Source organism: Austrofundulus limnaeus, unplaced genomic scaffold (genome assembly GCF_001266775.1).
Source record: "Austrofundulus limnaeus strain Quisiro unplaced genomic scaffold, Austrofundulus_limnaeus-1.0 Scaffold260, whole genome shotgun sequence".
NCBI classification, from domain to species: Eukaryota; Metazoa; Chordata; class Actinopteri; order Cyprinodontiformes; family Rivulidae; genus Austrofundulus; species Austrofundulus limnaeus.
In genome coordinates this window covers 740838-754364 of record NW_013952662.1, presented here as the reverse complement: position 1 = coordinate 754364, position 13527 = coordinate 740838, and the positions used below count along the sequence as shown (strand labels likewise).

Genomic DNA, 13527 nt, shown 5'->3' with positions numbered 1-13527 from the left:
ATGTTAAAATAATTGCAATTAAGTAATAAATGTTTAATGTGTAACATGTTGTAGCTTGGTCATAATGATTTTTCCTCCATCAGATTACTTGGCAAATAAACGCTTATAAAAATAAAAAATATTTTTAGGCAAATCAAGTCTTATATTATTATTTTTAATCATTTTATTTATTTAATTTACCTTGGATCCAGTACAGTTGAGRTGCAGTAGAGGGTTTTTTTTCTCAGCATCAGTGAAGCGCCTCTTGACAGCTGCAGCCAAAGTAGACTTCATTGTTTTGATCCTGTGATCTTCACCAGTGTCTTTGTTTAGGAGTGTCAGAAGCACGGTCACAGCAGGGATGACGTCTTACTACTGTCACCTGAAAATACCTCCACACCGCTGACATAACGCCTCCTCTACAACCTGCTTGCTTGTTAAAGTTTGTTCAGCTCGGCTAACGTGGTCGTCGTCTTCTTCTTCTGTTTTTTTATGCGGCTGGCATTAAGTCTGTTGCRCGATTCCRCYGCCTGCTGGTTTAGAGCGTCTATGCACAAACTGAGCGAAATGAAGCTGGTATCGGTCCTGTAGAATCGGAGCACTTTTACAAGTACAAGTACGAGTTAACGCACATGGTATCGGGTATCGGTATCGGTGCATCCCTAATGAACATCTTACCTGGTGTGACATGTCTTTGAATGACCTAAGTTTAGAGAAACAGATATTGGTCTGGCAGTCCTGACGAGAGTGCAGAATTATGACCGTATAACACCTGTGTTCCACCTGCTCCACTGGCCTCCCAGTGCTGCAGGGATTGATTATAACATTGCCTTCCTCACTCGTCTGTAGGAAAGCTCGCTCCGGTCTAAAAGAACTTCTCGTCCTACAAAAACCTCTTCAGGTTCCCTCTGCTGCACACAACTCAGCCTTCGTCCCTCCAGAACTGTGAACTGTGAGCCTTCTGTGCTGCTGAACTCTCTTCCTGACACTTTAAGAGCAGCTTGGTCTACAGACGCTAAAAACATTTCTTTTGAACAGTTTCCTAAATGTAGCCACACTTCACACGTCTTTTTAAATAGCATCTTTTTAGGGCGTTTATTGTAGCATTTAGAAACTTTCTTCAAATAGAATAAGTGCAATGTAAATTATTATTATTGTTGTTGTTGTAGTAATAATAACAAAGGTTTATAGTAACTATGTACATTTACTTCATTACAGTACTTACTGTTTTTTTGAGGATTTGTAACCTTACCAGTTATTTTTAAATAGCTACTTTTACTTTTATTTTGTGACAAGGCACAGTGTGTAGGATTTGTTGTTTTCAGCAACATCTAGTGGTTGAGTGGTTGAATCATCCTCCCTGGTCCTCCCCCCACCCCCACCCCCCAGCTTCCAAATGCAAAGSAGTTGCTACAGTGTCTCTCAGGTGTCAAAAACCTTTGATAATTCCAACCGCGATGTCTACCAGCAGCTTCAGGGCTAGTGATGTTTCAAGTGGTAAGATTATGAGCTTTAATAAGTAAAATTATCCCAGCTACAATGACAGACAACAAATATTACATTTATAGTATTACAATTAAAACCGTTTTTGACGCCGCCGCAGTTTGTCCTTCATGAGCCTTCGTAGACAAGATGGTGGTGCAAGATGGCGGCTGCCTGTAGTGGCGACCCGCGACCATGGAGATATAAACAGCTTTTTATAAGGTAAAAATAATAAAACAAGGTCTTTGTCTGCAATGATTAGACATGTTTTTTATTATTGTCGTTAGTGATTAGCTCAATTTCGGCTAAAAGAATTGACAAAATCCTACACACTGTGCCTTTAAATGAAATGAATAAACTAACTAAACTAAAATATTTGGCAGACACATGATTCCTGTTGTTTTGTTGTAATTTCAGTGCTCAGGTTTATCTGTTTCACTGTTTGTTTTTCTGCTTCACAGACATTTGGTGATAATGAAGAAATAAACTGCTCTCTAACATCTCAACCTTCACAGACTGTTAATAACCCCCCCATAGACCCCGCCCCCAACACCTGCCGCCTTGCGCAGAGTTTCTTGAAAGGTGACTTGAGACAGTTGTAGCCTCTGCCCTTTGGCCGAAAACAAAAGTAAAACGACGTTCCACCCCACCCTCGCCTTTGTTTGCTTTATCAAATGCCCAAAAACAGCAAGGCCGTCAAGAGAGAGCTTGACGATGATGTCACAGAGTCTGTCAGGGACCTGCTTTCCAACGAGGACGCTTGTGACGATTCCTTCAAGAAGAGCTCGCTGATTGTCGACAGCCCTGAAGGGGAAGGCAAGGAGTGCGATGTGGAGGAAGGAGGCTTCGACACCGAGGAGGAGGAGCGCCCAGCCTGGAACAGCAAGCTCCAGTACATCCTGGCCCAAGTGGGCTTCTCTGTAGGCCTGGGCAACGTCTGGAGGTTCCCCTACCTGTGTCAGAAGAACGGAGGGGGTGAGTTTCTCTTAGCCCCCGACTCCAACACATTATTTATTAAAGAACAACCTGCAGATAATCAGAACAAGTACTGTCTTAAATTCAGCCTTTCTATCATTTCATAAACTTGAAGAATAATTAACAGTTGTGTTTCATAACATATTTATGTCTTTACCTTGACTAAGCGATGACTAATCCTTACAGACGTAGATCTGTCTCTGAGCTGTGCTTTTTTACATCCCACCACACACACACCTTTCCAGAGATGAAATGTTTTTGATACTTTATGCCTCCAGTCACAGACTTGTTGTCTGTGCCTCTGTCTGAAAAATCGCAGAAATGCTTCTCGAGGATTTGTTTGAACTTGGTGCAAACGTCCTCTTAAATGGACTTAAACAAAAGACTCCTCGTGTTTAAAAGGATAAAATGAAGAGATGCTGACGATCTGAATTAAAAAGAGCAAATTCTTCTCATTTGGACCTCCATTATGTTTTTCTAAACCATTGTTTAGTTTTGGTTTATTTCATGTAACATCCACCTTTTAGCCTCCTCTCACCACCCTGCTCTATATGAGTTTGATGAACCTCCTTTACTGAAACTTTTCATAAGTTTGCTAGCTCTTAGTACTCACTACATAGGTTTTCCTGATAGTTTTCCATATTTTCTGTGCCCTCACTCTATACATTACTAGCACATTCTTGAAAAAATACCAGGGTTCCAGCAGATCATTAAAAAGTCTAAAAAGGCATTGAATTTATCAATCCAAAAATAAGGCCCTCATTAGCCTTAAATGTCTTAAATCAATCCTTCAGAGATCTTAAAGGGGACCTATTATGCAAAATTCACTTTTTAAAGTTTTTTTTTACTCAACTTTCTTCTTTAAAAAAACAGTCCTAGGACCAAAAAAGTGCACCCAGAGGCATATTTACTGCAAGTAAATATATTTTTAATGTATATTAACAAGCCGTACGACAACCCACTAGAACCTGCGTTCAGCTCCTCACCCGGGTGAAGCTCCACCTCCTCAGTATAAAAAGCCGTCACAGTTGTTGTTGTGTAATGTGCAGCTCATTTAACAACAAGCCTCCAATAGGGCAATGGGTAGAGTGTTGGACCAGAGAGCAGGGGAGACCAGGGTTTGAGACTGGCATGGACACAATTTTATTAATTATTTTCATTTGTTATGAACACGTTTTCTCATGTACCTCTATTGTTTAGCTTATTAAAGCCTTGTTAAAGCCTATTTGTTCCAGTTTCTGAGGTATTTTGACCGCTGCTGCTCCCTGCTCTGGTAACAGCATGCAGAGTGAGAGCAGAGCAGAGGAGGGAGAAAAAAAGAAGCTGCGACCACGACTCTGCCTCTGGGTCTCAAATGTTGTACAACGGAGCTTCTGCTATTATTAGCCATGCTAACGTAAACGCTGGCTTTGGAGGGCGGAGTTAATGTCAACAGATTTTTGGAGGGCGTTACCAACAGAGCTCATTAACATAAACAGCTCTTCTGAACAGAAGTCAGAGCAGGCAGAACTAGAAAATGAGAAATTTTATTATCTGAGAATTATTTTGTGCATTAAATTGAATGAACATGGTCTGGATAGCCCACAGACATACCATAAACATTTCTAGGACCCATAATTGGTCTCCTTTAAAATGTATAATTCATCCCAAATTTTTAAATAATTGATAACATTTCAAGTTCAAGAGGTTGACGATACACTTGAATTTGTGTTTGTATTAAAAAGTATAAGGTATTAAGTTTAAAGGGATCCCTGATTAGTTGTAACATTAGACTTTATTTGATAAACATTGATTTTAACTGTAAAATAAAGACTGTAAAATACTGTAGGCTGTTTAGTTTTGTAAATTTTTAAAAATATATTTTAACATGGATGGAGCCATTTTATTTACACACAAAGCATTCTGGGTAAATGATGACGTGGATAGGTCCTCTGTGCGAGGCTGCTAGCGAGCTATATCCACCCTGAAGGTTAATCTTGGACAATATCTGATGATCGACTCTTTTAAATGAAACCAGAGAGCGTTGACAGAGAGGAGAAGGTAGAAATGACTCAGCCTGTAACTGAAAATATGGATGGAGGACAACAGAGCTGCTTCATGGAAGAAGAACCTCAGCTTAGCTTGTTAGCCTTCGTGCTACCACCAACGCTATATTGCCTTATATGTGTTAGCTCAGTGCTAGCGCGACAAACAAGCTAAACTGAGGTCCTCCATCCATATTTTCAGTTGCAGCTGAGTCATTTTTGCGTTCCCCTCTCTGTCATGTGGATGGAGGACCTCAGTGACGAGAAGAGAATGTGTAGCACTTAGAGTCAGGGCTAATGCTAAAGCTAACAGGCTAAGCTGAGGTTCTTCTTCCATGAAGCAGCTCTGTTGTCCTCCATCCATATTTTCAGTTACAGGCTGAGTCATTTCTACCTTCTCCTCTCTGTCAACGCTCTCTGGTTTCATTTAAAAGAGTCGATCATCAGATATTGTCCAAGATTAACCTTCAGGGTGGATATAGCTCGCTCACACAGAGGACCTATCCACGTCATCATTTACCCAGAATGCTTTGTGTGTAAATAAAATGGCCCCGTCCGTGTAATATATTTTTAAATTTTTAGTTTAAAAATGATTAAAAACTGAACATCCTACAGTATTTTTACAGTCTTTATTTTACAGTTAAAATATATGTTTATTGAAAAAGTCTAATGTTACAACTAATCCGGGATTCTTTTAAGAATTTATGTATATACCCTCATCGTGTTTTTTCAGCATCGTCATTCGGTAAAAAGACAATGATGCTACTCGCCAAACAAGGTTTTCTGTCTTTTTTCCCGTATGACACTTTTTCTGTACCATCACCACTTTTTATATCAGCAACATGCTGCCATGAAGGTACCACCACATAACATGATGGTCACTTTAATACGTAGGCCCTGCCCTGGCACAACTCGGGCCACATCAGAATGCCACTACGTGCTAGAAGATGACACCATGCTAGCACACTCCCACCACAGGCTTTACATCTGCACCAGGCTGTTTCCATCCCATGGTCACGATTATAATGGTACCCCAGGCACGAGGCCGGTGTGGTTTGTGTTTTTCAAGTTCTAAATGTCAAAGCTGCACCTGCCTCTATGACCTGCTCAACCTCACAACAGACGTTTTGCATGCTTTAACATGGGTCTGTTGCACCATATCACACAAAATGAGGAGTTAACCACATTATACCTCGTTAAGACCCAGCAGAGACCATTAAACATTTGGCTGATATTTTACATTGTGAAGGGGTCCTACAAAATTGTGGATGAATTGCAGCAACATTTACAGTAGTAAAATTAAATGAAATATTACACCTGCATTCTGTCTGTGTTCCATAACAGCTGCAGTTCATCTAAAACCAAAAATTCACAAACGATAACCTGTAAGAAAATTCAAATATAGTAAATTCTCATAAATTTTATAACAATTTTGTCTTTAAGTTAGATGGAACATTTAAATTCATGGTTTTGCTTATGAAAGCTGCAATGCCTCTAACCAGGTAAAATTAGGCCGTTCCTTCAAACAGCTTAAATGTAACAAATATCACAGTGCGCAAAAAGAGCTTGTAATTAATCTATATTATTGCTCTTATTTTTATAGTTTTGATTTAAAAATCACCTCAACACAGTTAAACTGAAGTCCAGTGAGGAACTAACTGTAATAACAAAGTGTGGTGGAAGGCAGACAACAGTTTAGCCAAATTAGACACCTAAAGGTGTTATTTAGAAGTCAATGAAAAGTCTGTAATTACAGGTTGTCGCAAAGGAAAACTGCATGTGTAACAACATTTAGGAGAGCAAAATAAAGATGAATGTATAAACTGGTGATATAAACAGTACAAAAGACTGTCAGTAGTTGAATATAAAGAAGATTTAACTAGTATTCTAATATGGATCTAATTTCCATGACGTTAGAATAATTTTGCGAGCTATTTGCTTTCTTATTTTAGTAAGCTTTCAAGTTGTTTAGAGAGTAGTGCTCAGTGTGAATTTGCTTTATAAAAGCAAACTACGAAGTGTGCATCATAATGTCAACAGGAATGACACATTAAATAAATAAAAAGGAAATATATAACTTGGGTATGTTTGTGTGTGATATTTTATTACAAAAGTTCAACAGCTAAAGTAGTTCTCCTTGTAGTTGGACTCTGTTGTGTTGAATGTATTTTTTTAAACGTAAAATAAAACAGTCCTAAAAATGGGAAAATAAGCTCTCAAACTGTCCTCATATCTTTGGAAGACGATAATGTTAATATTTCGGAAAGAGAGGAAAGATGGTTTGAGACAGGTTTAACAAAACGACATTTTTGTTAAACAGGAATGATTTACAAGTAACAAGAGTTTCAACTTTCAGCTTTCCAGAACTTACAACTTTAAATCTAATCCCCATTCACACCAGCTTGCACCTCCATGCATTAGGGTCGGGTAAAATCGTAATGTGCGTGATTAGTTTTCATAAAAACTGTCAGTGAGTAATATTTGTCCCTTTGTGATTGCATGATAATGACATATCTTTGAGTGCAACACTCTCACTATCAGGAGCGCATGTGAGCCCAAACAATAATGACGAAAGGTGGCACGGAGCAGCTAACACTACAAACTGGTTTAACCTCCGGAAACACAACCACGAACTGGAGTATGAAGAAAGTCCGATAACATGGGCCGAGGCAACGTTGGCTTCAGTAAATTCTGGTGGAAATAGATCTACTCGGCTAACAATCCACGAAGCACTCGATCAATCTGTCCTTTACAAGCAGCACGTAAGAACCAGGAGGCCGCAGGCCATGGCATACTGAGTTACTAAAAGTATGCTGCCACTCCACATTGTAGAAATGGCGAAATTCTATTCACATCTTTCTATTTTCATTTATAAAAATGAAGCGGTTAGTTTGATGTGTACAATTTTAGAGCACAGGGTAACATATTTAGAGTCAAAAACATGCAAGTGCAGTTGTCAACTATTAATCGTTATCGGCTAAAAGGCACAACATCTGTTGTGACACCTTCCACTGCCACATCTACCTTTCTGTCCTTGACACACATGCACAGTAGTGGTAACTGGGGTAGGCCGTGGACGTCACAAGACATTATACAGACAGGCTCTGGTATCATGGCTACCTGACAACAGAGCTCAAAAGTGTGGGATCATTTTAAGAAAATGAAAAAGAAACCTGTGCAATATCTGCAGAGCAGAACTTGTCTTCCACAGCAATTATTTTAGTTAGCATATAGCTAAAATCTAACGATGGTTATATAATAGCAGCTGCATTCTGGCGCGATAAGCTGTATGTTTTATATTCAATTAACGTATGATCCGATTAGTCGACTGAAAAAATAATCGGTGATTAATCGATTATAAAAATAATCGTTTGTGGCAGCCCTGTTCTATTCTATTCTATTCTATTCTATTCTATTCTATTCTATTCTATTCTATTCTATTCTATTCTATTCTATTCTATTCACCCTCAGTAGGAAAGGAAGAGAGAGTGAACTGCATGTGTACCCAAAAAGAGAGCAACTCATTGCAGTTTAAAAGCTACAGTTGTTTGTTCGAATTGCTCAACTGTGAAGTAAAATGTCAGTCAAGAAAAGTCTAGTTGCTTTTATTTGAACTTTCTAGGATTCCCGTTCCCTGTACGATTGAAAACATTCAACATATCCTGTTTTTATTTATATGTGATGTAGTCAGTCCAGTCTCTTTAAAAAAGCATGCAGTGTTTACAGTCTTTTAACCAAATCTATTTGTTTTTAAATGTTTGCTGACAGGATGAAAGTCGTCACTATAGAGCTGTTGAAGACACGTTTTATCCTTCTTTGACTGAAACTGTTTGTGTAAAAAGTGACATGATCAGAATAACTACAAATTAGTTTAAAAATACATGCCAGAATGTGCCATACAGGGTATTAATGAAGAAGCACTTGTCTGTCAAAAGCAGATCGTTCACCAGCCTGGAGGACTGAGATGAGCATCATGTGGCCTTCTGAGTCATCAGCATAAAGACAGCATGCTGCAAAGGTGCAGCTGTTGTCCTCTCAAGCATTTCTATAATAATAATAACAACCACAATTCAACATTTCTGTAATCAAAAACACATTTTCCACGATGTCACTCACATGATAGTAATTTTCAATATCCCCGATTTCCTTTCTGATACTGATACCAGCTAAAACTCCTGCTGCAATCAGCGATACTGATTTGATACTGATAATTTATGCAAAGACACCCAATGTTTCTTTTTAATTAAAAAAAGGTAGGTGTATTTCCAAACACAGATTCATAAAGCATACAAGACATCAGAGAAATTTACTTTTTCATTTTAAACTCAGAAGTGAATTGATGTAGCATTTTCTACTGATGAGCTAATACCACAAAAAATAAACAAAACGATGACACAATGTGTGAAAGTGTTTTAAACGATACAAAAATAAATAAAACCATTAATATACGTTAGTGTTTAGTTATCAAGAGCTACTATAAAATGAAAACTTGCATCTTAATTTATGTTGCATGAATATTAACATCTATAGACTGAATGCTGCTGCGTTTATGCATCATTCAGGCGGAAGAAAAAGTAGTTCCCACCTACAGTGCATGATTTTGACAAGATTTCAATAGTTTAGTAACTTTTCTCTGCATTCCTGTTAATAATATATTTTACCTGATACAACCAGAGGATCAAAGTACCCATATTTTAATCTTTGTATCGTTTCTAGAGCATAAAGTTCTGGTTTTGGTGGTGTCGACATCTTTCGCATGATTTAATTTACGGTTTACAGGCTGCTGCTTTGATAATTCACCAACATGTATGTGTCCTCTAAAGGTAAAAAGGTGCTGCTCTTCCCAGCAGCAGATTATATAAAGCCATCTACTGCCTTCTTCAAAGCTGATTAAATGAAACCATCTTAGACAAGTTCATCTGACAGGATAGAAACTCTATCCAAGTCCAATGTTGTAGAAAATGAAGCTTTTAACAACACTTTCTATTATATTTCAGTATTTATTTAAAGTACGGTGAAAATGACTTGAAATACTTTGATGATTATTATGCTGAAAATACAAAATATATAAAAATATGTACAGTGTGTTGCACTTTGTAGTATATAATTTAGCTTTTCAGTAGTGAGCACGCATACACGTTACAGTTTGTATAATTCATTATTTCATAAAAAGATAATCACTGTGACTAGCCATTAATTCATCAATACAGTCAGAATTACACTTTATTTCTCAAAACTGGTCACTCTAAAGGCTATTTACAACACGTATGTCAATTATTGTCTTTTTACTGAGCCCCACTTCAAAAGGCTAAACTACACATGACTTGATTCCAGACAGAAACTGGACCACGGTGATTCATTTTGTAATATAGTACACTTTGTCTACAATGAAGAGTTAGTAGCTAATAAAATAACTTGAATAATTCACGAGTCTTACAGTAATAATAAAATTAAAAACACACAAAAAAAAGCACTATCTTAGCACTGAAGTTATTAGCATTGTAAAAAAAAAAGCACATAAAGAACGTTTCCACTGATAAAATTAAATATTTACGTGGCAGAATTTGAGTAGGATTTATGCATCTTTCTGTTTGTGTGTGTGCAGAGAAGGACGATTCACAGCCTCACTCTTCAGGTTAGCTTTAAGGAGCTCTGGTCTCCCTGCTGTGTTCGTCTGTAATTTGATTAAAATGGCAGATCTGGGCCTTGCACAGGTCTCTGTGTTTGGTCTGGTTTTGCTGTCTTTCTGTGGACCAGTGCAAGTTTTAACTGAAGCCGTTCTCCCTCACTAACATGAGTGAAAGAGCTGTGAAGGTTATCACTTTAGAGATCGTGTTAAGGTTAGAATGAGGAACTAAGGGTTTAAAACTCTGTCAAAGGTTCAGTGACGATGTAAAACATAAAGCAGATGAATTTTATGTAGGATAACAAATTTAAAAGATATAAAAAAGAATATATTTTTAAAAGAACCAAATATAACAATATATAGTCAAAATAAATGACTAATTTAGTGTTTTTATTGCTTCAAAATAATAAAGATCAGACTTCTGTTTAAAGGCTCAGTTAATTTTCTGTGCAAAAAGCAAATTGAGATTAACCAAATAAAGATTGATTGATCAGGGTTGATAAAATGTATATAGCTTAAATATTCTGATGGCATTTGAATAGCTCCATCCTCCCACGTTGTGCTAACATAATTATCTTGCTCCATGTTGCTTAATTCAGCAGAGTTTTTAAACTAAACTCTCAAATTCCTAGTTAGTTTTAAAATTATGTTAGACTTGATTCTTTCTTATTAATTTGTGTAGCCTTTTGAAAAAGTATCACACTCTAATTTTTCTTTGTAAAAATCAGGAAACATTTTAGTCTTAACCAAACTTCTAGTTTAAGTATTTTTTATTAATGCCTGTGGCCGGTGTTAGCAAGTTAACATCTTGACATTAGCTTAATTTAAAACATCTATCTTTCTTGCTTGCTTGGTGTCAGTGACACTTTTCTCTTCAAAATGGTATTTTAACTGTTAACTTTGTAGCCTGTACACCACAGGAGTATAAATTTGGGAAAAGCAAACCCTGCTAAAAACTATTGTTTTAATTTCTCTGAGAGACTCTAAAGGATTTTGTACACCTACTGTTGTGTGATTATTTTTCACTCAAACCCTTATTCTTACTCAGTATTAGATTTTTTTTATGAAACTTTTCTTTTGCCTCAGAAGTCAGACCTGTGGATGGACGCTGCACTCGACCTAATGGTGTCCTTCCAGGTTGAAAACCCAGCAGTATTTACTATTCATGCCCATCATCCAGACTAACTTTTGTTAGCAATGCAAGGCAATGTCCTGTATTTCTCTGCATTCTGTGCATTCAAAGCTAAAGTAGCATGTCTCCTAATGTTGTTGGAATACTAACATGGGACAGGGATCAAACAGGAAAGAAAACAAAAGCTTTATTACTGAAGCTAACACAGCTTTTGATGCACAGAACGGCCATATTGGATCTTAACGTCAAGGTTGGTCAGGAATTCTTGACTTTTTGGGCCTTTATTTTGACACTTATAGTGAGTTTCAGTTAGTTTTTTTATTCTTACTGATGTCAGAGCTCCATCCCAGAATAAAATGCGTATCAAGCAAACCAGAATTAGCTGTTTTGACATTAAAAACTGACTGTACAGAACACACTTCAAACACGCACCTCCCATCTAGACTAGATTTGGGTGGGAACAGCAGGACTCAGGAAAATAACTGATTGAACGCCCTGCCAGATGAAACAATAAGATGTGCTTGAACAGACAAGAAACCACCCATGGCGGAGGTTTTTAGACACTGTCTTCGGTGAGTCGCAGCAAACATCGGAGGACATCGACCCACCAGTGCTCACATCTGTTGTTGTGGTTTGTCCTTGAGAGGGGAATGTAATCTTTGCTGAAGTGTGCAGTTTGTTCAGAACACAACCACTATGTAACTTGGAAAGTGTGACTAGAAAAAAAAAGGTTTCTTTGGGTTTTGGGTTTTGTGACGCTCGGTGTGGAGGATGTCTGTGGTCGTGTTTGAAACTCACAGATAGTGTCTTTGTGTGAAAGGAAACCGTGCTACATGTATTTCTCATGTGACCTTTTATGTAACAGGAAAATTAAAGGCAATCCACCAGACATTTCTTCTAAACAAAACATTTTAGTTTCTTTCATGCCAAAAAACCTGGCAGTGTTTCTGCTCACCCGTACCCTAACTGTGTCCAGGGATGTGCCCCTCTGTATTTTACTGCTGCACACTATCACAGCCTGTCTCGATGTTTGTAATTCACTCTGAAGCCATAATTCTAGAGTGTGATGAGCCATGACTTTGTAATGACGCCCTAAAAGAATTTCACTGTAATTTAAATAATTTCAGCCTTCAGTGTCTTTTCTGGTTTCCAGAATGGTTTTATTGCACCACGCAGACACCATGGGGGGGACATTGGGTAGATATTAACATGCAGCAGATGTCGGCATATTAAGTACCGTGTGGTTCTTCGATAAAGAAGCTAGCATGTATTCGTGTTTTCCAAAATGTCAACCCAAGGGAGATATGTGAAATTAAAGATTAGAAGACGATGGTGACTCCTGTTCAAGTTTGTGGGGGGTTGGGGTGTCACCATGTGCTGTGGTGCTTTAAGGAACTGAAATCTGATATCTGATGCAACAGTTTCATTTCCTTGCGTGTGCTTCGTCTGATTCGGCGTCCGTGTTGTTTTGACTGGCAGGAGCGTACCTGGTGCCCTATCTGATCCTGCTCGTATTGATTGGCATCCCGCTGTTCTTCCTGGAGCTTGCAGTGGGTCAGCGTATCCGCAGGGGCAGCATCGGGGTGTGGAACTACATAAGCCCTCGGCTGGGGGGCATCGGCTTTGCAAGTTGTGTGGTGAGTCTGATGCTGAAGTCTCGTTTTTTTTTTTCCCGTCTTCAAAAAGTGAAACTGGACCAAAAACCAAATGATGCAATTTTGTGTCAGTTTCACTGATGCAATGTAATTATTGCATCAGCGTGATTACTCATCATGCTGATGCAATAGTCAATAAAGAAAAAGTTATTCCACTTAAATAAGTATGATGTGTTTACAGAACACCAAGTTCCAACATTCAGCTTCAAGATAATCTTTTGTCAGTTAATGTTAAAAAAACTGTGTGCATGTATTTTTCCTCACCCAGGAGACATTTCAATATAACAAATCAACTCACTTTTTTAAACAAACCCCTTGATATTGTCACGACCTACAAATATCTTGGAATTACTTTGGATAATTTGCCTTATCGTGATCATGTTCAAGTCAACCACTAAGTTGAAACAGAAATTATACGTTTATTCAAAAATTAGATCCAATCTGACATCTTCTGTTTCAAATATCTATCTTCATGCCATTATACTCTCAACCATGTTGTACTGTTTACCTTTTTGGTCTCTTACAACAAATGAAATCTTAGAACCCATAGTTAGGCTCTACAACAGGGCCTACAAAATTCATAAAAAACTTCCTGGTTGGACTCATCACTGTACATTATCTGATGTCTTGACTTTTCAGAGTTATGTTTTGTAT

General features: G+C 37.9%; 1 protein-coding gene across 1 annotated transcript in view; it reads left to right on the top strand.

Moving 5' to 3' along the window:
• Positions 1–13527, top strand: part of slc6a15 (solute carrier family 6 member 15) — a gene marked incomplete in the record, with an annotated part of 38314 nt that overhangs the window by 1571 nt on the left and 23216 nt on the right. The window contains 2 exon segments of the mRNA XM_014020607.1: positions 1923–2436; positions 12698–12855. Of these exon segments, the coding sequence (XP_013876061.1) occupies positions 2136–2436; positions 12698–12855 (459 nt within the window).